This window comes from Dipodomys spectabilis, unplaced genomic scaffold, assembly GCF_019054845.1.
Source record: "Dipodomys spectabilis isolate Male_0828 unplaced genomic scaffold, ASM1905484v1 ptg000030l, whole genome shotgun sequence".
Lineage (NCBI taxonomy): Eukaryota > Metazoa > Chordata > Mammalia > Rodentia > Heteromyidae > Dipodomys > Dipodomys spectabilis.
The window spans coordinates 3,277,293-3,302,106 of NW_024870707.1; the positions used below are offsets into that span (position 1 = coordinate 3,277,293).

Below are 24,814 nucleotides of genomic sequence, written 5' to 3' on the forward strand. Positions count from 1 at the left end.
CTATCAAAACATCTGCAGATTTTTTTAAAAGACTTAATGCAAGTGCACCCCACATTTCAATATATAATCGAAACTTGGATGTCCTTTGGCAGTTAGAATTAACTTTTCTTAGAGTGCTTTCCATTTAACAAATCATGAATACAATATATCTTGATCCATGTCACTCCTTTGGGTATTTATCCTCATCCCTCTACCTACCCCTCCCCTTAATTCTTCTTAATTTCATAGGATGTACATTGGATTCTTGACCACATTATTCCACTATTATTCTCTTTATTTGTTCACCCTTTCCCCCTTTCCCCCATTCCACCTCTTTAAAGTGCCTGCTTCCCAGTGTTTTATTTTCCTGAATGTTGATTTTTCCTTTCTAAAGAATTAACAATTTGAGATCTCCCTTGAATCTCTCATATTTTGGTTAATGCATTTGTATACACCTGCATACCACCCAATGAATTTACTTCTAAGTTTATAAGCTAAGTCTAGCTTCTCTGGGCCTGATTTACTTATTAATTCTAATACTATACTTTAGATGACCAAATAAAATATCTTCCAGAAGTATTTCTTTTATTTCTCATAAGAGATGTAGCAGTAACTGTAACTATATTTTCTTAAATCTCCATGGTCTACAGATAAATTTTCAAGAGGAATTGCTTAAAGGAGACGATTTATTTTGAATTCACTAAATAATAGATTTAAATTATATATATATATATACATATATATATATATATATATATATATATATATATATATATATCCATGACCAAATTAGACTCAGAATCAACCAATGAAGTTAGCAAATATATATTAATAAGGGTGACTATGCAAGTTAATTTTTAAAAATTCTGAAGGTAGAACTTACTTGTTTTAAAGGAAAAGATATCCAATTGTCAATGAAGAAATTTCAAGATTTTTCTTTTGCATTTTAACATTCAAAACAGAAGGCACTAGCATCTTCAGCATTTATGTTGGTGACTATATTGGCCCCATTTTAAATAGTACATTTATCAGTCTCTGGGGAAAATGAAAACAAAGACAGTGCCTCCTTACTGTTTAATTTCCAAATAGTTTACTTAGAACGTATTGGCATTATGGAAAAGCTTGGTAATATCAAATCTGGAAACTCCTGTGGCAGTGCAAGAGACTGATTTTTTTAACTTCATTCAAAGTTCTAAAAATGTGTATATCAAGTCATCCTTTTTTTCCCTTGTGCATTCAAAGAAGCCAATAAAACACTCTCTCTCATTTTGGTTAGGGAGACTTTATGGAGAAATTGCTGCATTGGAAAGAAGGGGCATAAAGGTTACATCTTTCAAAGAAAAAGAGAATAAAATGCCAGGAGTTGCCAACACTCAGAAAATAGTAGTGCTGTTTCAGTAATATTGGGAACTCATAATATTCAATGTACATATGCAAAATGGGCCTGGGAAACTTGAAGTGGTGCATAGGGTTGGGACAGATATGGGGGGGATGGTGAAGGATGTCATTGATCAAGATTCGTTGTACTTATAAATGGATGTGTCAATTTGGAATTCCATTTTTGGGTGTCAGCTCTATCATTATTGTTATTATTATTACATTTCAGTAAGTATACAAAGGAATTTCCATTTAACAAAGCAGTTTATAAATGCAACATCCTTTTTTAAACTATTTTTATTATCTTAAAGTAGTTGTACGAAGGTGTTTCCATTCAACAAAGCTGTTTATAAATACAGTTAATCTTGATCAACATTTTCACCCAGCCCTCCCACACCACCCCTTCCCTTACTTTTTAAAAAAAATTTTAGGCTATGTATTGAATTTTTTGTCATAAGCAAACACACTCAGTAATGTGCAAGCAGTTATAAATGAATTAGCTGAAGTGTAGCAGACTCTATGGAGAGCACAAAGAGTATAATTCTTTAGAAAGAGTAAGCCAAAGCCTAACAAAATAAGAACCATGTGTACTTGGAAGAAAGGTGGTAAGGGGAGAAGGGTAGAATAATAAATGGGGAAAGGGGCAAACTGCAGGCAAGAGTACATTGTATGTACCATAGAACTGAGAAAAATAAGGGAAAGTTTGGGGTGAAGATGTTGAAATGATGATGCAGATCTAGGTGCATTATATACATAAATTGCTTTGCTAAATGGGAAAAAATCCACTACATAATCTAAAAATTGAGAAAAGTGAGGGAAGGAGTGGTAGGAGTGCGTAAGAATGTTAAAAGGAGTGATACTGATCGAGATGCACTGAATTCATGAGTTGCTCTGTTGAATGGCAACTCCTTGTAAAATTACTTAAAGGAAATAAAAATATATTAATAAAGATGGATTGAAACTCCTTTAAACATAAACTATGAAGAAGTGTTGTGGAAGATGTTAAATATTTCAGCATGAATTTCCCATTATCTAATAAACTTTTTGAAAAACATTCCCTCACAGTGTATTACCACCACCTCCTCTTCCTTCTTCTTCTCCTCCTCCTCCTCCTTCTTCTTCTGTGTGTGTGTGTGTGAGTGTGTGTGTGTGTGTGTGTGTATGTGTGTGCGTGCGTGCGTGTGTGCTGGTGGTGGGGCTTGAACTCTGGGCCTGGGTGCTGTCCCTTAGCTCTTCAGCTCAAGGCTAGCGTTCTACCACTTTGAGCCACAGAACCACTTCCAGTTTTCTAGTGGCTCATTGGAGATAAGAGTCTCACAGACTTTCCTGCCAAGGCTGGTTTTGAACCATGATCCTCAGATCTCAGCTTCCCAAGTAGCTAGGATTACAGGTGTGAGCCACTGGCACCCAGCACCTTTTCTTTCTTGATGTCCTTGTTCGTTGTTTTTCTGACATTAAATCTTAGAACTCCATTATGAAACTCAGCCCTGTACTGGCACTCCCAAGATTACTTCAACTTTTATTTTAATGAAAGTTCCTATTATTATTTAGTAGCTTAAAAATGTGCAAGCGTATCGAGGAACTAGAATTTTTCCTACCTGCCTATATTATGTGATGCTTAAATCAGGTCAGACTATCTACTACTTCACATACAGCTAATCTTTTTTTGTTTGGAGTTCTCAAATTATACAGTTTTACAAGGGAGGGAATCTTTATGACATTTCCATATGCATACAATGTGCACCATGAGCCTCATCTCCTTTCCTATTCGTTTACCCCTCCTCCATACTCAAAACATTCAACATTTTCCATTTTTAATTTTTATATATGTATTTAAAGTACTCCAACCATATTTATCCTCTTTCAAGCTCTTTGTTGCGCTTCCCTACTTCCCTTGATAGCTGCCCTTCACATGCCAGAACCTGTTACGCTTTCCTGCCACCCACATTTTAATGTATATTAATTGTATCACTGGGCTTTCCTCTTTTATTTTGGAAGTGAATATATTGTAATCTGAATGAACATCCCTACTGATTTTTCCTTTCATATTCCTCATTTTGTATTCTTTTCTTCTTCGTATTCAGTAACATTACTGACACTTTTTTATGCCATCTTGACACATAGACATATGTATTTGAATACTATTCCCTTTCCATTCACAGACATCACTCTTCTTGGTGAAAACATTCAGACTTTCTTTACTTAGCTTTTTGTAATATAAACCCATTGTTGAGATAAACAACCCTACTATACAATGTAGCACACCAGAATTTCTCTCTGCAGTAGCATAGCACACTACAATACTTCTGCACCCTAAGTTAGCATTCATGGATTGATCTATCCATATTCTGTTATCCTACACACACAAAACTATGGTAAACATCCTTCTATCCTCCACTTCTGTGAAATCTCAACTTTAGATTGCACACACAATTGAGTTCCAGTGGGGCTTTGATCTGTGCCTTGCTTATTTCACTTAATACAAAGATCTCTAATTTCTCTATGTTGATGCAAAGGAATGGGATCTCATTATCTCAGAGATGGGGAACCACTGTCCTGAGGACCATAAACAGCCACTCCTGACATGTCTATTATAATATATATATATAATTAATTCTAAATTATTCATCTTACTTCATCCTCCCTTAACCGTTACAACACTCAGAGGCTTTGTCCAAAAAGATTATACCTAGGTCAGGTTTATCACCTTACTATTTTTAGTTAGCTTTGTCATTCATGTCTTTTCCCAATGTCAATGGAAGTAAACATTAGAATGCACACACTTTTGAACAAGTCAATAAACTTTCATGACATAATTTGACCTCTGCAACCAGCATACAAAACAAAGAAACAGAGTACTTCTAAAGCTCAAAAGTATGCTTTTGTTCTGTTCAATCTACCAGACATCTGCCATCCAAATAAAATGTTTCAGGTTTATTTATTTATTTATAGAGGCTACTGGAGTTTGAACTCCTTTCTAAGAAAATGCTCTCCTATTTGATGAATTCTTCCAACCCTTTTTTGGCTTTTTAATTTTCCAAATAAGGATTTATACTTCCTTCATTGGGTTCTAAAATATGACAGACATGATTAGGAAACTAATTCTGAAAAAGAAGATGATTACTTCAAAGTAATAAGTCTACCTGTGAGAAAGAGATTGTGATTTAAACCTCCTTGCATCTAAAAACAGAACTTTAGGTAAAGAAGTCTGGTACCAGTAGCTCACACCTGTAATCTTAGCTATTCAGGAGGCTGAGATCTAAGGTCATGGTTGAAAGCACAGGTAGGAAAGTCCGTGAGACTCTTAGCTTCAATTAACCCTCACAAATCTGAACATAGAGCTATGGCTCAAGTGGTAGAGCACACTAGTCTTAGGCAAAAAAGGCTCAAGGCCAGTGCCCAGGATCTAAGTTCAAGTCCCAGGACTCACACACACTTAAAAAATTAGGTTAAGAGAAAAAGAATAAGATGGATAGACAAGGTGTTTATTATTATGGAAATAATATATCTCTCCTACATGTGAATAAGATGAGCATACAATTGAAGGCTCTTGAAGCTTTAAATGACATAACATGTATTCTAATAAAAGCATGTAACTGGCAAACAAAAAGAGTGCATGTGTGTTTCCCAGACTGTATAGAATATTTTCTAATATAGGACATTTAATGGACCACAAAATTCTGAAGATTGTAATATTGGAAATATCATCCAAAATCTATTTTTTTCATTTTAACTCAACTGAAAGTTTTTCATTTCTTCTGCACATAGTACACTACTATATCTAATGTTTAAAATTTATAAAAAATTTTACAATAAAAATATGTACAAAAATTTACTTAACTTCAATATGTGATCTTCTAGTTTTGTAGTATTTTGTCATAGATATTTCACATCATAACTATATCCATATGTATATATGTATATTCACAGTATATCTTATGTGCATATGTACCTACATGCATATTTTTACCTGTCTACATGTAGGACACATACATGGTTTCCATAAAGAGATAAATAACTTCTTTAATCAATTAGTTTCTTTTTGTTCAATAATGTTTGGGAGGAAGTATAGTTCTATATTGGTTTTTATCTTCATAGTAGTATGTGTGGATACTATTCATTTTTTGCACACAATTACGTTTTGTATATATATATATATATATATATATATATATATATATATATATATATATATATATATATATATATATATATAGTCTGTTGTGGGGCCTGAACTCTGGGTCTGGGCACTGTCCCTCAGCTCTTCATTTCAAGGCAAGCACTCTACCACTTGAGCCACAGCACCACTTCTGGTTTTTTCTGCTTATGTGGTACTGAGGAATTGAACCCAGGGCCTCATGCATGCGAGGCAAGCACTGTACCCCTGAGCCACCTTCCCAGCCCTGTTTTGTATATAAATTAGAATGGATTACCAATAAATATGTCACCCACAACTCCAAGAGTTCTTATGTTTAAGTGATCCCACTAACTTCTTATTTAACATGTTTTTAATGAATGTATTACTTGGTGGTTAAATAAATGAAACACCATTTTACCTAGCTTTGGATTAAGTGAATGTACTACACATTCAAATTAGGCACTGTGGAGGCATATATAGATGTTATACGATGAATATTTTTCTTCAGAAATTGGTGATAGTGATATTACAAGGAACCATGATTTATGACTAAACACAATAAGGAAGAAAAAATTAAAAATGAGCAAATGATGTGATAGCATCATTTACCATCTTTGGACATTTGAGCTCCTAGCCACAAATCAAAGAGTGTAGAATGAATAAACTTCAAATTATATCAAAAGTATGAATGATTTTTTTTGTTACTCTCTGAAGTAACCCATTGAGATTTTCTTCATTCTAATTGTGGTAAGACTCTGCCCTCTTGTGGATATATTATTTTATCACCCACCAAGGAAAATTAAATGAATTTTTTATTTTGAAAATAAATATTATAAAGAAATGGAAAGCTCTGGAAAATAAAATTATGTTAAGTAAAGCAAGTGAGAGACAAAGGATTCTTGTTTTCCCTTCTATGTGGAAACTACATTTAGCTTATAAAAACATGTTGGATGACATGCAAGTGTATATAATTGTATTAACTGAAATATGATAGAACCAAGGAAGAACTTAAATAGCGTAATTCCATAGAAAGGCAAAGTCAAAGTAGTCAAATTTCAAAAACAAATAAACTCCAAAATAACACTTAAAAGGTGTCGGGTAAGGTCAAGGGGAAAGAAATGGGCACATGAAGAGAAGAGGGAGGAAATGCAGTCAGAATTCAATGTATAGCCTACAAAATTTTTTTAAAAAGGAAGGAATGGGTAGAGAAAAATGGGTGAATGTTGAAAGAGTTGACACTGATCAAGATTCATTATATTCACAAACTGAATTGTCAAATGGCAACTCCTTTTTACAACAACTTAAGGAGAAAAGACAAATTCTACAATTGCTTTGTAATTTGACTGAGTAAAAGACTAAAAGAACAGTCAATTTGGTATTATTGATGAAAAAATAAAAGGAACATTTGCTTCTCACTCTGCCAAACTAAAATTTTAAAGAAAGAAATAAAATGTTTTATTTCCTTGTAAAAGAAGAAAGAATTCTGAAATGGAAGGTAAGAGAGTTGAGGTTTATTTGTCAATTGTGTTTGTCTTGGAGTCTGAATTCAGTGCCTGTTAATTCCTAGGGTGGCTCTCCATCCCTTAAGTCAAGCCCCCAGATTTTATGCTTCAATTTATATTTCAAATGGGCTTTATGTTTTTTGCCTGGAAATTCTCCTAGCTTTGCCACCCTTAGGAGCTGCGCAAACTGATCTACAACATCATGGTTTTCTTGTAGAGAAGGGGGTCCCACTGATTATTTCGCCTGGGATGACCCTCAGAATGCAGTCCTCTTTTCATGATTACAGATTTGCACTACCACACACAAACATATCTGGACTTCTATTTCTAATATAACCAGGAAGTGTATTTCCCTGACAAATTATTCAAATATGTAAGTTTTACATTCAGTTTGGAAAAATCTTGACATATTTACAAACTCTTTAAGAACTGGTTTGCTACTCATTTGTAAATATACAGTTTTCCTGTTTGTAAGTTGAAAAATGAAAATAGAATGTGATTTACATATTGATTTATATGTGCATATGTGTTTTTATGTGCATTTTTATTCTCTATGTCTCTACATAGCTGTCTATTCATCAATATGCCTGTATTTAAAATGATGCTATCACACATATCTTTTTAAAACATAAACATCTTTTTTTAGACATAACGAAAATTTACAAATCAGATGTAGGTCGCACTATTTATAGATATTATTTCACGACCAAAAGTATCAAGTCTGTGAGACTCTCTAAATAATCAGCAAAAAGTTGTAAGTAGAGGTGTGGCTCAAGTGGGTAGAGCACTATTCTTGAGCATAAAAACTCGGGAATAGTGCCTATGCTTTTTGTTCAAGAATGAGTACAAGCACAAAAATGAACTTTACAATTTAGGTGGGTAGGGCGGGGAAGTGTAGTTGTAGAGGTGGAAGGGAAGGGATGGTAGGGGAAAAACAAAGGAGGAAGCAACAATGCTTGAAAAGAAATTAAGAAATGTACTCATTATCTTGCTCATGTAACTGTAACCCCTCTGCCCAGTATTTTCACAATATAAAAACTGATTAATAATAAAAAACAAAACCAAACTAAAACAAAAAAGAGGAATGATTTCAGTTTTTCATTTTTGAATATGATTTTGATGTGGATTTTTGTAGATGGTCTTTACACATTGTAGAAATTTTCTTCAACATGCAGAGGTGTATTGAATCTATTGCCACAGGGACTAGACTAATGTCAGATTCAAATTCTGCACCAACTGTGAAGGTCATATCTGTTTTCCATCTGTTCTCTTAACATGGTATATTGCATTTTTATATAACATTATATTGGTTAGTTTTTGCCTGCTGTTCTATAGATGCATTCTAAGAATAAGTTCCATTTCCCATAACATTTAAATTGATACCTGCTAGCTTTCTGTTAAATACAGTTTTGTCGAATATATATATATATATATATATTTTTTTTACACATTAAAGTCCATAATAAAATTTATAGTAAATAATAAGAATCATTGAATCACATAACTAATTAATGAAAAAAAGTGTTAATACTTTCGAATACTTACTACATAAAATAAAGCTCAGAATACAGGTTTCAGTTAAGAGGTGTAATATCTGTTCTAAGGTGATATGTAAGGTTCTAACTTCAGTTTTCTGCATGTGGATACTCAATTTTGCCAGCCTTGTTTGTTGAAGAGGCTGTCTTTTTTCTAGGGTATATTTTTGGCTCCCTTATTGAATATTGGATGGTTGTGGGTCTGTGAGTTTATTTCTAGGTCTTCTATTCTCTTCTATTGGTCCGCAAGCTATTTTTGTGCCAGTACCTAGCTGTTTTCATTGTTACAGCTTTGTAATAGAGTTTGAATTTTGGTATTGCTACTCCTATGACACTATACTTCCTGCTAAGGATTGCTTCTGCCATTCAGGGTCTTTTGTTATTCCATATAAATTTTTGGATTGCTTTTTCTCATTGAAGAATGTTGTTGGAATTTTGTTAATTCCCTAGGTGGGTGCTTGCTTGCTTGCTTCCTTCCTTCCTTTCTCTTTCTTTCTTTCTTTCTTTTTTTCTTCCTTTGTTTCTTTCTTTCTTTCTTTCTTTCCCTCTCTCTCTCTTGCTCTCTTTTTCTTCATTCCTCTCTTTCTCTCTTTCTTTTCTTTTTTTGAGGCTACTGTAAATGGGTTGCTTTCCTCATTTCAGTCTCAATCTTCTCATTGTCGGCATATAGAAAGGCTACTTATTTTTGTGGGTTGATTGCATACCTGCTACTTTGTCAAAGTTTTGGAGAAGTTCTAGTAGCTTGGGGGAGGAGTCTATAGAGTCCATTAACTATAGGATCAGGTCATCTGCAAAAAAGGGATACTTTAACTTCTTTCCCTATCTGGATCCTCTTTATGTCTGCCTCTTGCCTTATTGCTCTAGCTAGGAATTCCAGTACCTATTGAAGAGTGGAGAGACTGGGTATTCTTGTTTGATTTCTGATTTTAGGGGAAATACTCTTAATTTTTCACCATTAAGTACAATGCTGGCTGTGGGTTTGTCATATAAAGCCTTTGTTATAGTCGTGAATGTTCTATGGATTCCTAGCTTCTTCAGAACTTTTATCAACTATTGAGATGATCCCATGGTTCTTGTGGATATATTCTATTACAGTTATTGATTTATGTATATTGAGCCAGCTACTTTTGCTTCCCTTAGATGAATCCTATTTAGTCATAATGTATTTTTCTTGGTTAGTTGTTGAATTTGCTTGGCCAGAATTATATTGAGAAGCTTTACATTAGTGCTCATCAAAGGGATAGGTCTATAGTTTTTCTTTTTTGATGGGTCCCTCTCTGGTTTTGGGATTAGTATAATGGTGGCTTTATCCAATGAGTTTGGCAGGGATCTTTTCCTTTCTATTTCATTGGAGAGTTTGAGGAGTATTACTGTCAGTTTGGTTTTGAAGGCCTTATAGAACTCAGCTGTAAATCCACTGAGTCTTGGGCTTTGCTTGGACAGGAGGTCCTTCATTGCCATTTCAATTTCATTTAATCTCATAGCCACAAATGTGTACTGCAACACTATTCACTATAGCTAAGCTTTGGAATCAGTCCAGATACCCTTTACTGGATAAATGGATCACAAAAAGTGATTATATTATATATTATATCCATGTTATTTGTACATATATACCTATATGTACACATGTATATATATGCACATATAACATGCATATAATAGATAAATAATATATATGTATATATGCGTATGTACATGTGTATATACACACATATAAACATACACAATGGAATTCTACTCAGCCATCAGAATAATATTGTACCATTTGTGTGGAAATGATGGAAAGACTTGGAAAAAATTATATTAAATGAAGTAAGGCAGACCCAGAGAAACACACACAGAATGGTTTCTCTCATTCATGGTGGCTAGAATGTGTTTATAAATCTATAAGTGAACATACTGGGTTGTATGCAAGTGGTTATAAATAAATTAACTGAAGTATAATAGACTCTATGGAGTGCTCAAATAATAAAATTCTTTAGAAAGACTATGTAAAATCCCAATAAGTAGCAGGAAATGGTTACTTACAAGAGGCAGGTGGTGGAGCTAGGGAAAAGTGCTAGAAGAATAAGGACAGAAAGGAGGAGAATGCAATCAAGAATTCATTGTGTATGCCACAGAATTGAGAAAATAAGGGAAGCCGTGGGATGAAGGGGCGGAGCATAGAAAACATTGGTGACACCGTCGAGATGCATTGTACACATAAACTGTTCTGTTATATGGCGAAAAATTCAATGAATACTCTAACATTAAAAAAGTGAGGGAAGGTGTGGGTGGGGAGGGGTGGGTGGGAATATTGAAAAGGGTGACATTGATCAAAATGTCCTGTATTCATGAACTGCTTTGTTGAAAGGGAATGCGTTTGTACAAGTACTGAAAGCTAATAAAAAAATTTCCCAAAATAAGAAGATATAATAAGTATACTAATTCTTGTGTAAGCTTTATCTCCAGATATATACTTAAAAAACAAAGTTAGTCTTTGCTAGACTATATTCTGAGGGCTGAATTTTCTATGATATATATATATATATATATATATATATATATACATACCATACATACATACATACATACACACATACACACACACACACATGCCTGATCAGCATGTTTAAAATAAGAATGTGGAATGAAGCAAAATAAAAGAATTATCCCTGATATTTAGGAAAGCTACACAAAAACATAATACTCCATGGGGCTTTGTTTCATCTAATTGTTCAAATAGGTCTCTTCCAGGCAATACTTCAAATGCATTCTCCAGGGTTTCCATCCCACAGGCTTTGGTGGCATATATATGTGACAGTTTGGTGCTAGAATTCAGATTTTTAGTCTCTTCCTTTTTCTCTCATCATTCAGTTTCTTTTTGGAAATTTTAGGAGACAATGTTATGGAGAATGTTTCATTAAATATTCATTGAAACAGAGTTGATTCTTGACCCTCTTTTTTAACTTTTGGTCACCCTTGTTATTTTTTGTACTGAATAGAATTTAAAAAATTGATTCTTATCAGTAGCTTTTCTGGATTCTATTAAAGTTTGTAAAGAAGCTTCAGTAAATGAGTAAGTCAAATACTTCCTTGAGGTGAGTTGGTTCCATTCTTACTTAATTCTCATTGGGAGAACACTCTATCTCTCTATTTTTTTGTCAGTCATGGAGCTTGAACTCTGGGGCTGGGTGCTGTCCCTGAGCTCTTTAGCTCAAGGCGAGCACTCTACCAGTTGAGCCACAGCTCCACTTCTAGTTTTCTAGTGGTTTATTGGAGATAAGAGTCTCACAGAGTTTCCTGCCTGGGCTGGCTTTGAACCGATCCTCAGATCTCAGCCTCCTGAGTAGCTAGTATGACAGGCGTGAGCCACCGGCGCCTGGGTAGGGAGAACACTTTCTTAATCTCTGTTGGAGACAAGTCCATGAAAGAATGCAGACTATTGTACATTTCCTATCACATGTACATAATTCTACCCATAATTCTACCCATCATTTTATGGTGCTTATTATTATTATAGCTTCATCACTGGGTAATATGTTTTTTTTCTTGAGTGTAATATTCTTTTTATGAACACACATTTTAGTTTCGATACATCATAGATATATTAATAATTTGTAATTACATAAATTATTCCTCAGATCAATTCTCAGAAGAAACAAATTTGAAGACCAGGATTATATTATGCATTTCAGTAATAAAGTTTTCACTAGTCTACTAAGTTAAGTACATAATGAAGATGAGAAGGCTAGGCTGGAAGGAAAAGGATGTAGTTACAAGAGACCTTGGGCTATTGATTGTAGAACAGAGATGAGACTTTCTGGGGATAAGAGGGAGATTGTGAGCTACAACCCTGAGCCCCTTAGTGTAAGGAGGTTTGAAAATCTCCACGTGTGGAAAAGATAGAAAGACAAGGGTCAGATGACTAGATATCAGGAAAGGTATCTGTCTTTCCTTTTAATTTGAACTGCTCATTATTGGTGAACTCAGAGACAGAATACACATTTGGAAGAGGGGAATTTAGTTGCGGGCTTGAAGAGTTGGTGTTCAATGGAAAAATACCAGGAAATGAAAAGCATACCAGACTAAGTGGCCAGGTATTCAATCAGATGAATCTAAAGGGACATTGAAAGAAATGGCAGGTATACAGGAATACTATGTTCATATGCAGGAGACACAGTGCTGCATATTATCTGGGAGAATATAATCCGAATAAGGAGTGAGAACTAAAGCACACTCAACCTCAGCTAAGTCTTCGATTCTTACGCTGTTCCGTGTGAAATGCCATCTCTTTCAAGGTGAGTGCTTATTTTAAGTTTGAATAAGCAATTGTAATGTGGTTGCAGAGAATTATTAGATTAAATCAATAAAATATGTAGTTGACACATAGTAGTGGGGCACAGGACATGAATGCAGGATCCAGTGTGTCCTTTCATTCATACCTGTTCTTGCTTTATACTACTTTAGGAAGCTCAAGTGGCATGGGTTTCCACCAGAACTACTTGCTTTGTAGATGCCAATGGTACCTCAGCTAGTTTTATTAGTTAGCTCTGTGATCCTGATGACACAGACACTTAAACGTCATCCTGTACATGTTACAGGCCTAGAACTGATTAACTTATAGCTTCATGCATAAACTTATTAATTAAATGTTACTGAATACTACCTACGTTCTAGTGTTCTATATTTGCTCTTTCATTTTACTACGAAGCACACTAATAATATGGTACATGATAAAATAACAGCAAAGTAGTCACATGGGACAATGGAATGAGTAACTCCTTCTCATCAATTGATGTGTTAAAGTACTTCTCTGTACCTATAAATTGGTAAGTTAAGGTACTTCCCAACTGCCCTATATTTCTTTCCCAGGAACCAAGAAAACCAGACTTCTGAAGTCACTTTCATCCTCCTGGGGTTCTCAGAATATCCGGACCTCCAAGTACCACTCTTCCTGGTTTTCCTCACCATCTATACCATCACGGTGCTGGGCAACCTGGGCATGATCCTCATCATCAGACTCAATCCCAAGCTCCACACCCCCATGTACTTTTTCCTCAGTCACCTGTCCTTTGTGGATTTCTGCTACTCTTCTGTTGTCACCCCCAAGCTCCTGGAGAACCTGCTTGTGGAGGACAGAAGCTTCTCCTTTGCAGGCTGCCTCATCCAGTTCTTCTTTGTGTGTGTTTTTGTAGTGACAGAAACCTTCATGTTGGCAGCCATGGCCTACGACCGATTTGTGGCCATTTGCAACCCTCTCCTCTACACAGTGGCCGTGTCCCCAAAGTTGTGTTCTTTGCTGGTGGCTGCATCTTACTCTTGGGGACTCATCTGCTCCCTGACACTTACTTGTTTTTTAGTGACATTATCTTTCCGAGGAAGCAAAGTCATCAATAACTTTGTCTGTGAGCATGCTGCCATCGTGGCCGCATCATACTCTGACGCCTACATCAACCAGATGATCGTTTTAGTCTCTGCAACGTTTAATGAAATAAGTAGCCTGGTGATCATCCTTACCTCCTACATGTTCATTTTCATCACCATCATGAAGATGCCTTCCACTGGGGGGCGCCACAAAGCCTTCTCCACCTGTGCCTCCCACCTGACTGCCATTACCATTTTCCATGGAACCATCTTGTTTCTGTACTGTGTTCCCACCACCAAGAGCTCGTGGCTCATGGTCAAGGTAGCCTCTGTTTTCTACATAGTGGTCATCCCCATGTTGAATCCCTTGATCTACAGTCTGAGGAACAAAGATGTGAAGGAAACAGTCAGGAAGTTAATAGGCATCAAGTTATGATGTCATGCCCTTTCAATAAGATTTACTTATTTTCAAGAATAGTGCACAGAGCACAATTGTCTCAAGCTGCCTAGCATTTTAAAAATTTGGGAAAAAAAATTAAAGCCAATGGGATATGTTTCACACAACCCCAAGTGGATTGATTATTCAACAGCTTTTGTATCTGAAGCTTGGTAACTAAGCTTTCAAAGTCAGAGGTAATACAGAAAGTTAAGTGATTTTAAATTATGTCTCTCCATCCAGCATAGAGTTTTATTGCATAGAGTTTTCTGAGTTTGTCCACATTGGTGTGATATATACTCAATTAAAAAAAAATCCCTGGAGCTTGTTACATTCTGAAATTCACATAATTATAAAGACATATTAAAGGCAATAGAGTAAGCTAATGGCAACACTGAAACACAAAAATTAGGCAAAAATATGTAATATCATATAAAAGTCACAGGTTCATTAGAAGTGTACAGGGTCTATCTCTGCCTACACAAAGTCCCAAATTATTGTATTTAGTTACTTGTGTGAGTATAAATTTGGTTATTTTATACAAGCAGTGCATATCAGAAATAGATATTTCCAGATCTGAAGTAATCTTCTATTCCAGTCTAGATTTATGTTTTCCTTATAGATGTACACCAAAATGCCAATTTCAGTGACACATGATATTAAGTAACCTTTTGATTGACTATGAAGCCCTTTTAATGGGATTAGGAGTGCCTTAGCTCTCTTGATCTGTTTTGGCCCTGAAGGAGAACTAATTTCCTCTTTGTAGATCTGTTAAATGATGTGTAACTCTGCTTAGTGAGACTAGAGTTCTCTTTGTCCCACTTGATGTAGAGTAGTTTCATCTGGTGACAATGGCTAGATCACAAGAAGCACAGAAATAAAAGCTCAAACCTACCATAATTCTGTCATGTTTGTTAGTATTTTATTATTTTATTAGCTGATGAAAACCATGTATATATGCATATATATAAACACATACACATCTATCTATTAATCGATTGATGGACCAATGGATTGATCAAACAAACTATCTGTCTGTCAGTATATCTGTCTACATACACACATATCTCCAAATTGAATTGTTTATGAAGTTTTTCTGAGTTTTGTAGCATTGAAGATTTACATGGCAAAGTACTTAGACTGAAAAACCAAAAGAATATTTGACTATATCTAATTAGTCAGTCAGTTTATTGGAAGATACTATTCTGTAATCTAGATAAATATGATTTTGCTACTTTGACAAACATTTTTCATCAGTTGATAAGCCATGTGATTTGCTTAATTATGCTCTCTTTGCTACTGCCACCTGGTAATTGTGATTGATGTCACACAGGAAAAGAAAGCTATGTACATATGACCAGATAAGATGAAGTTAAGCGAAATGAACCCCAAGATAGGGACACAAGTCGATTTTTTGTTCTTTCTTGCTATTGTTTCTAACGTATTTATTAGGTACCATGTGATTTTTTTTTGTTGCTTTGTATGTTCCTCCTCCGTGGTATAAGCCCTGTTTTCACTGTATTTGATGTTGGTCTATTTGGGGAGGAGAAGGGAAAAAGCAAAATATTTAAATAGGGATACAGTTTGACCCATTGTAACAATGAAATATGAGATGTACAAAACAAACTTTACAATTTAGGTGGGGTGGGGAGTTGTGGAGGTAGGAGGGAAGGGATGGTAGGGGAAAAGCAAAGGAGGAGGCAATAATGCTTGACAAGAAATGTACTCATTACCTCGCTCATGCAACTGTAACCCCTCTGTACAGTATTTTCAAAATAAAAAACTTATTAAAAAAAAGAAAATGTCTTGGGAAAATTGCATGGAACATTGTTGAAATCCAACTATGGACTGCAAACTTTATTGTTAGCTTTGACTGGAATTGTGAACTCATTATTTCCAAAAAGGAGCATTTTATTGTCCTGTACTAGAAACTTTACTTTTAAGTCATGTAACTTAATGTACTTATTCAGATGTTTACTATTACATAATATTTCAAAACTTTTGTGACATAATTATAGAATTACATTATGTATTTAGTATGAAATTGTTTGTCAACCTGACTACACCCTTGAGAAAATGTCCTACCAAATGCTGTGCAAGTTTGAATAAATGTTTTCAATTTATTTGAGGAATAAGTATTATAAAATAAATGATATGTGAAACATGCTATTAGTATTTGTCTTTAAATTTAGGCTTTTAAACACAGATGATGGAACTGGCACTGTGGCTCACAGTGGTTAGCACACTAGCCTTGAGCACAAAAGCTAAGGGACAGTGTTCATCCTCTCAGTTCAAGCCTCATAACTGACCCCACAAATAAACAAAAAAGTTATATATATATAATCAATAATAATTTTGAAACTATAATCTCAATGTCTTATAGAAAAGAAATATAACTATAAAAAGATCTGGATAAAACCAAATATCTAGCCCATTTTATATTGGAAAACGTTGATGAATAGCTATTTAATTGCACAAATGTGATGGAGAAATTTTCCAAGATTTGTGTGTGTATGTGTGTGAGAGAGAGAGAGAGAGAGCGAGAGAGAGAGAGAGAGAGAGTGTTCTTGAAAATAGCTGATTCAACTGTGGGTTCTACACAATGATGGTATGAGTTGTCTGGTCGTTTATCTTTGCAGTCATGATGGCTTGAATAGGTACAGGTTTGTTTTCCTTTAGATGAATTTGAATCATTTGCTACTGAAAAAAATGATAAAAAATAGGAGAAAATTCTTTTGTATTGTAATAGCTGGTTTTTCCTTTATTAAAAAGAACTTTCTAAAACATAAAATTAACTATTGTGTTATAAAAAACAATCAGTATTAACACATTAACTCCATTGTGCAACTAATACCTTTGCCTAATTCCAACTGATTGTTGTTATTTCAAAAAAACATTAAGCACTTCTCCCAAGTTTTATTTTGGTTATCACTGTTTTCATGAATATTTTTCACACATTGATTTATTAGTGAATATCTGGCCCAACAGTTTTCAGATATAATAGTAAATATAAAAATCTGAATATACTTTAGCTATATTTGAAGGGACAATGTAAGTTACCAACTCATATATTTCCTGTCAAATATTTAATAGTGTCAGTAAAAAATAAAGTTTATAATACATTGAAAAGTTATGAAAGAAAAATTTAAGTGCAACTGAACATTTTGGAAATTTATATTTTAAAATAATTTATATTCGTAATAAAATAGAAAAACAAATAATATAAGTTAATAATTTCTCTCAGGACTCTATCTCTCTGCACACTCTTCTTAATAACTGATTTCCCTCTTGTACAATTATGTATTTTCTATCCCCATAAAGTTACTATACATTCATCACTATGATTAATGAATAAAGATGATCATTCAAATACTCTAGAGCTTTGAGAAAGTAATACAAAGTTGAACCATCTCATGGGACTGCAGTACAAATAATTGCTCCAAAATTTTTGTCTCTGGTGATTCTTTAGTGTTATTCTTTGTTTTTTTTTTTTTTGATCCCCAAGGACTTGAGGAATTATAGTTGTGGTATGATTCTGTACCAGCATTTATTAATTTGTGTGTGTGTAGTCTTTTGTCTTATCCCTGGAAAAATGTATCATATGATATAGTCATACACATGTACTCTGGGCTTCACTGGCTCAGAGGTATTTCTTTTAGCTTTTACAATCATCAGGAATAGTTTTGGAATTCTCTAACTTTAGAAAAGACTTCTTCAATAAATGCCTCCCTTAGCTGCTTCTATATTTAGGTGAGTTGACTCAATTCCTCTAATATTTCATTCTAATAGAGATATATTGATTTTGGGTCAATTTTTGGCAGAAAAAGAGACATGGACTCCTAAGGAGCCTCATCATCCAATTAATTTCAAAAAAGATCCCAATGTGCTATCTTCCTGACTCGAGTCTAGTTTTCTTCATGAATCAGAGATAGCATGGTTAATGATGTATAGGAAAATTAAGAGATTTGTCCATCTCAGTCTGAACTTATTATACTAGCATATGTAATTTCATACATTTTCATGGCTGAAAATTACTTGATGGCATATATATATTTATACCACATTTAAATTATTTATTTATTAGTTGATGGCTGATTCCATATTTTGGGTTAGTGTTGCTATACAATGAGAGTGCAGATACCTTATGAATTCATTTAATATTTATTTTAAATTATATTCTTAGATATGATTATTGAGCATTATGATCATTGTTATCATTATTCAGATGACAGATATGTATGTGCTCGGGACTTGTAGAGCAGAAGCATAGGCAGTATTTCTCTTTTCTCTCTTCCATGCTGATTTCCATAGAGGCAGGGCAGGTTTAGATTACCGCCGACAGTATATAGGTCTTTTTTCCCTTGCATCCTTGCTGTAGTTTCTTTTTATCGTTATTTAGATGTTTTTTTGTCCTGATAGGGAAGAAATGAGATCTCATTGATGCTTTGATTGGCATTTTCTATGAGGCTAAAAATGCTGACTATTTCTCTGAATTTTTAAAACCAAACTAACTCCTCAGATTCAAGTACATAGAATCCTGCATCTTTTTTTGACATCATGCTGTTTTATGTAGAAACTAATTATAATAGTTTCTACTTCCATCCTAGTGATTTGAATTCAATACTGCTAAGATTCTCATTTCTTCATTAAGATTCTCAATATTATTAAGATTCTCATTAATAGCATTAAGATTCTCAAGGTATCTATGTATGTTATGGTTTCTTGTTTAAGATGTTTTTCTCCGTCATTTATCTTTGCCAAAATTTAAACTCCATCCAGAATAGCAGAACACATTTTTTTTGCAATGGCTTACAATTTGTTTGCATTTCTAGTATATTTACAAGTATGTATCTTCTGAGAACTGCCATACTGCAAAGGAATGTAATTTGCTGTATCTATTTTACACTGTAAGAACAGTCATGCTTTCATGACATTTTAATGAGTAATAAAAATTTTCACCTAGAGCAACACTTTGAACTGTGTTCAGTGACCCATGCATACAATTCATCACTATTTCTTAGGTCCATAACATGAAAAAAATTGCTTGAGATCAGTATAAGCACAAAAGAGTTTTTGAGACTCCATCCCAAACATGTAGTAACATGTGCCTGTTATAAGAACTATGAAGGAAACATATATAGGAGTATCAAGGTCAGAGGGAACCCAACAAAAAGCAAACTCTAAATAAAAACCCACATTGCTGCCATTTATATGAGTCTACTTTTTCTACTGAGCCACCAGGGGAAGTTGTGTCCATCTGATAAGAACAGAAATAGTTTAGTGGAAGGTCCATTATGAGTTCACCAACCAGGTCAGTACAAGCCCTTATGTCAAAAACTGAACTTTACAACTTTGGTAGGGGGTGGAGGGGGGCGATCAGGTAGGAGGGGGCAGGGAGGGAATATGGGAAGGGATGGGAAGGGGAAACAAAGGAGGAGGCAACAATGCTTGATAAGAAATATATTCATTATCTTGCCCATGTAATTGTAACTCCTCTGTATGGTATTTTCACAATAAAAAAAAGAGCCAGAATTGTTTCCTGATATCAGCCACATGTAGTTACTCTATGGCTTCTTTCAGGTATCCACGAAGTGTTAAAGGCTGTCCTGAGGGTAGTCCAGCCAGCTATTCGACTAATGGTTTTTCACTGATGACATTCAGGCTAACTGGAAAAAACATAAGTAGGCTCCAAAGGCTCATGCCTGTAATCCTAGCTACTCAGGAGGCTGAGATCTGAGGATCACTGTTCAAAGTCAACCCCTGCAGCAAAGTCCATGAGCCTCTTATCTCCAATTAACTACCAGAAAACCGGAAGTGATGCTGTGGCTCAAGTAGTGGAGTGCTAACCTTAAGCTAAAGAGCTGAGAGACAGCTCCCAGGCCCCAAGTTCAAACCCCATGACCGACAAAAAAATACAAACAAACAAAAAACAAAAAACAACCCCCCCAAATTATCCTCAATAGCTAAGCTTATTTATATAAATAAATGAGTAAATACATACAAGCTTACATACATACATATGCATTTGTAAGATAGTACAATAAAGAGCAATATTAACTGTAAAAGAATAAATGAACAAGGAAACAGTGCTTCAACAGTGCTGCCCTTCTGCCCAGGGAACTAGGGAGCATAGGTCTTGTAGCATCATCATTATTTGAGATATAATGTGTTACATTCTCATCTTTTGTTCTTCTTTTAGCTTTGTTGTCAATGGCTTAAGTGATAGAGTTGTCATTCATTTTGCAAAAGCTATCAAAGCCAATGTCAACCACTGACTAATGTAGCCACAAGAAGTGTGTGTGTTCTGCATCATTCTTTTTTTTCTATTGTGAAAATACTGTACAGGAGGGTTACAATTACATGGGCAAGATAATGAGTACATTTCGTATCAAGCATTGTAGCCTCCTACTTTGTTTCCCCTTCCCATCCCTTCCCATCCTCCCCCGCCCTCCCCAACCAATCCTCCCCTCTCTCCCCTGCTCCATGCACCAAAGTTGTAAAGTTTGTTTTCTACATAACGACTTGTACATCTCATTGTTGCAATGGGTCCACCTGTATCCCTATTTAAACAATTTGTTTTTCCCCTTCCCCTCCACAAATTATACTGACATCAAATACAGTGAAAACAGGGATTATACCATGTGTGAGGGACATACAAAGCAACGAAGAAATAATCTTATAAATGTGTTAGAAACAATTGCATAAAAGAAAAAAAAAACATTTGAGTACATATCTTAGGGTTCATTCCCCTAACATCACCTTATCTGACATTTTCTGCTTGACTCAGACATATACTAGATATTGCAAATAAGGGAAACTATGGGACCTATGTTTCTTTGGGCCTGGCTTACTTCACTTCATATAATTTTTTCCATTTCCTAACAAATGGGGCAATGTCATTCTTTCTGATGGAGGCATAGAATTCCATTGTTTATATATACCACATTTTCTTGATCCATTCATCTACTGAGGGGCATCTGGGTTGGTTCCATATCTTAGCTATAGTAAATAGTGCTGCAATAAACATAGTCATGCTGGTAGCTTTAGTGTGGTCTTCTTTGTAAACATTTGAGTAAATGCCCCAAAGTGGGATTGCTGGGTCATAAGGGAGCGTCTATGTGGAGTCTTTTGAGGAATATCCATACTACTTTCCACTTTACACTCCCACTAACAATGCAGTAAGGTTCCCTTCTGTCCACATCCCCTCCAGCATCTGTTGTTTATAGAGTTCTTGATTTTAGCCATTCTAACTGGAGTGAGGTGGTATCTCAATGTCATTTTGATTTACATTTCTTTTATGGCTAGGGAGGTTGAGCATTTCTTCATGTGTCTACTGGCCATCCTTCTTTCCTCTTCAGAGAAGTTTCTCTTTAAGTCTTTAGCAAACTTATTTATAGGGCAGTTGTTTTTTTGAGGATTTTTTGTTGGGGGAGTTAATTTTTTAGTTCCAAGTATATTTTAGATATGAGACCCTTGTCCGTTGTATGGCTACTGAAGATCTTCTCCCAATCCATAGGCTTTCTATTGATCTTGCTAGCTATGTCCTTTGCCATGCAGAAGCTCTGCAATTTCACGCAATCCCATTTGTCCAACCTTTCTTTGATTTGTTGTGTTTCTGGGTCTCTATTAAGAAAATTTCCGCCTGTGACAAGGAGACCTAGGGTTTCTCCTATTCCATCCTGTAATGTTTTCAGAGTATCTGCTTTGACTCTGAGGTTTTTGATCCATTTGGAGTTGATTTTGGTGCAGCGTGATATATAAGGATCTAGCTTTAGTTTTCTACAAGTAGTTAACCAATTTTGCCAGCACCGTTTACTGAAGAGCTGTCTTTCTTCCATTCTATTTTTTTTAGCTCCCTTATCGAAGATTAGATGGCTATAAGTCTGTAGGTTCATTTCTGGGTTTAAAATTCTATTCCATTGGTCCTGAGGTCTGTTCTTGTGCCAGTACCAAGCTGTTTTGATTACTATGGCTTTATAGTAGAGTTTGGAATTTGGTATTGATATTCCTCCAGCAGTGTTCTTTCTGCTGAGGATCATTTTTGCTATTTGGGGTCTTTTATTGTTCCATATGAATTTTGGATTGTCTCTTCTATTTCCTTGAAGAATGAGGTTGGAATTTTGATGGGTACCGCATTGAATTTGTAGATAGCCTTGGGAATTATTGCCATTTTCACGATGTTGATCTTTCCAATCCAGGAGCATGGGAGTTTTTGCAACTTTCTAAGTTCTGTTTTGTTTTCCTTTTTCAAGTTTTTAAAGTTTTCATCATAGAGGTCTTTCACTTTTTTGGTTAAGTTAATTCCTAGGTATTTTATTTTTTGTGGGGCTATTACGAATGTAGTTGCTTTCCGAATTTCAGCCCCACTTTTCTCATTGTTGGCATACAGAAAAGCCATTGATTTTTTTTTTTTTGGGTCCAGTCGTGGGGCCTGAACTCTGGGCTTGGGCGCTGTCCCTCAGCTCTTCAGCTCAAGGCTAGTGCTCTACCACTTGAGCCACAGCGCCACTTCTGGCTTTTTTGTTTTTGCTTATGTGGTGCTGAGGAATTGAACCCAGGGCCTCAGGCATGCAAGGCTAGTGCTCTACCACTGAGCCACCTTCCTAGCCCCAAACCATTGATTTTTGAGGGTTAATTTTATACCCTGCTACTTTGACAAAGTTTTGAATCAGCTTGAATAATTTGGGAGTGGAGTCCATGGGATTCTTTAAATACAAGATCATGTCATCTGCAAAGAGGGAGAGTTTTACTTCTTCTTTCCTTATTTTGATCCCCTTTATGTTTGCATCTTGTCTTATTGCTGTAGCTAGGCATTCTAATACTAGATTGAAGAGAAGTGGAGAGAGTGGACATCCTTGTCTTGTTCCTGAGTTAAGAGGAAATGGCTTTAGTTTTTCACCATTAAGTATAATGCTGGCTGTAGGTTTGTGATATGCAGCCTTTATTGTATTAAGGAATGTTCCATGGATTCCTAAGTTTTCCAAGTCCTTCATCATAAAGGGGTGTTGGATCTTGTCAAATGCTTTTTCTGAATCTATTGAGATAACCATGTGGTTCTTATCCTTGCTCCTGTTGATGTGATGAATTATATTAATTGATTTGGGTATATTGAACCAGCTTTGCATCCCTGAAATGAATCTTGTTTGATCGTGGTGTATGATTTTTAGGATGGATTGTTGAATTTGATTGGCCAAAATTTTTGTTCTGCATCATTCTATCTCAGCTTCCTTTACTCTCTCATTTCTTCCTGTCCCTTCTCCATTAATAACACTGGCTTTGACCTCTCTGAACCAAATGTGCTATTTTGTCCATAGGATCAATAAAAACCAGACTAATGGGGTGAACTTCATCCTCCTGGGCTTCTCAGAATATCCGGACCTGCAGGGGCCACTCTTCCTGGTTTTCTTCATCATCTACACCATCACGGTGCTGGGCAACCTGGGCATGATCACCATCATCAGACTCAATCCCAAGCTCCACACCCCCATGTACTTTTTCCTCAGTCACTTGTCCTTTGTGGATTTCTGCTACTCTTCTGTTGTCACCCCCAAGCTCCTGGAGAACCTGATTGTGGAAGACAGAAGCTTCTCCTTTGCAAGCTGTATTAGCCAGTTCTTCTTTGCATGTACCTGTGTGATAACAGAAACTTTTATGTTGGCAGCCATGGCCTATGACCGATTTGTGGCCGTTTGTAACCCTCTCCTCTACACGGTGGCCATGTCCAGGAAGCTGTGTTCTTTGTTGGTGGCTGCATCCTACTTCTGGGGTGTTGCGTGTACTTTGGGAGTCACGTACTTTATGTTAATTTTGAATTTCTGTGGGACAAAGGTTATAAACAACTTTGTGTGTGAGCATTCGGCCGTTATTGCTGTGTCCTGCTCTGACTCTTATGTGAGTCAGTTGTCTCTTGTAATCGTTACCACATTCAATCAAATAACCAGCTTGGGGATTGTTTTCACTTCCTATGTGTTTATTTTTGTCACTGTGATGAGAATGCCCTCCACTGCGGGGCGCTACAAAGCATTCTCCACATGTGCTTCCCACCTAACTGCCATTGCTATTTTCCATGGCCCCATCCTTTTCCTCTACTGTGTTCCTACCACCAAAAGTTCATGGTTGTTGGTAGAGATTGCCTCTGTCTTTTACACTGTGGTCGTTCCTATGCTGAATCCACTGATTTACAGTCTCAGGAACAAAGATGTGAAGCAGGCAGCCAGGAGGCTAATCACTTCCCAAGTAACATGTCAAAAAAGTTGATTCTGATGCTTTGATGTAATTACAAATCAATATAAAATTGTATTCTATTCCTATACTTGGAATACTTATACATCTTCCAATATTAAAAAAATCTCAGCTTCTAATTTATAAATACTATTATATTCATATATTATTATATTCATATTATTATATTCATTATAAACTCAAGCCATTTGAACTAAGTCTTTGATTCAGCTATTTAACCCATTTTATGTTAATACCCTTTCCTTTTTCTTTTACA

General features: G+C 35.5%; 2 protein-coding genes across 2 annotated transcripts; both read left to right on the forward strand.

Moving 5' to 3' along the window:
• The first annotated feature begins 12,797 nt into the window (after positions 1–12,797).
• LOC122104715 (olfactory receptor 5D13-like) lies at positions 12,798–14,316 on the forward strand. The gene is made up of 2 exons (XM_042675653.1): positions 12,798–12,814; positions 13,389–14,316. The coding sequence occupies exons 1-2, from the start codon at positions 12,798–12,800 to the stop codon at positions 14,314–14,316; spliced, it is 945 nt and encodes a 314-aa protein (XP_042531587.1).
• Positions 14,317–23,610: 9,294 nt separating this feature from the next.
• Positions 23,611–24,573, forward strand: LOC122104716 (olfactory receptor 5D13-like). Its single transcript, XM_042675654.1, has one exon. It carries the CDS (start codon positions 23,611–23,613, stop codon positions 24,571–24,573), a length of 963 nt encoding a protein of 320 aa, XP_042531588.1.
• The last annotated feature ends 241 nt before the right edge of the window (positions 24,574–24,814 follow it).

Coding starts and splice junctions, on each gene's coding strand:
- LOC122104716 (XM_042675654.1), top strand. CDS start 23,611: ATGTGCTATTTTGTCCATAGGATCAATAAAAACCAGACTAATGGGGTG.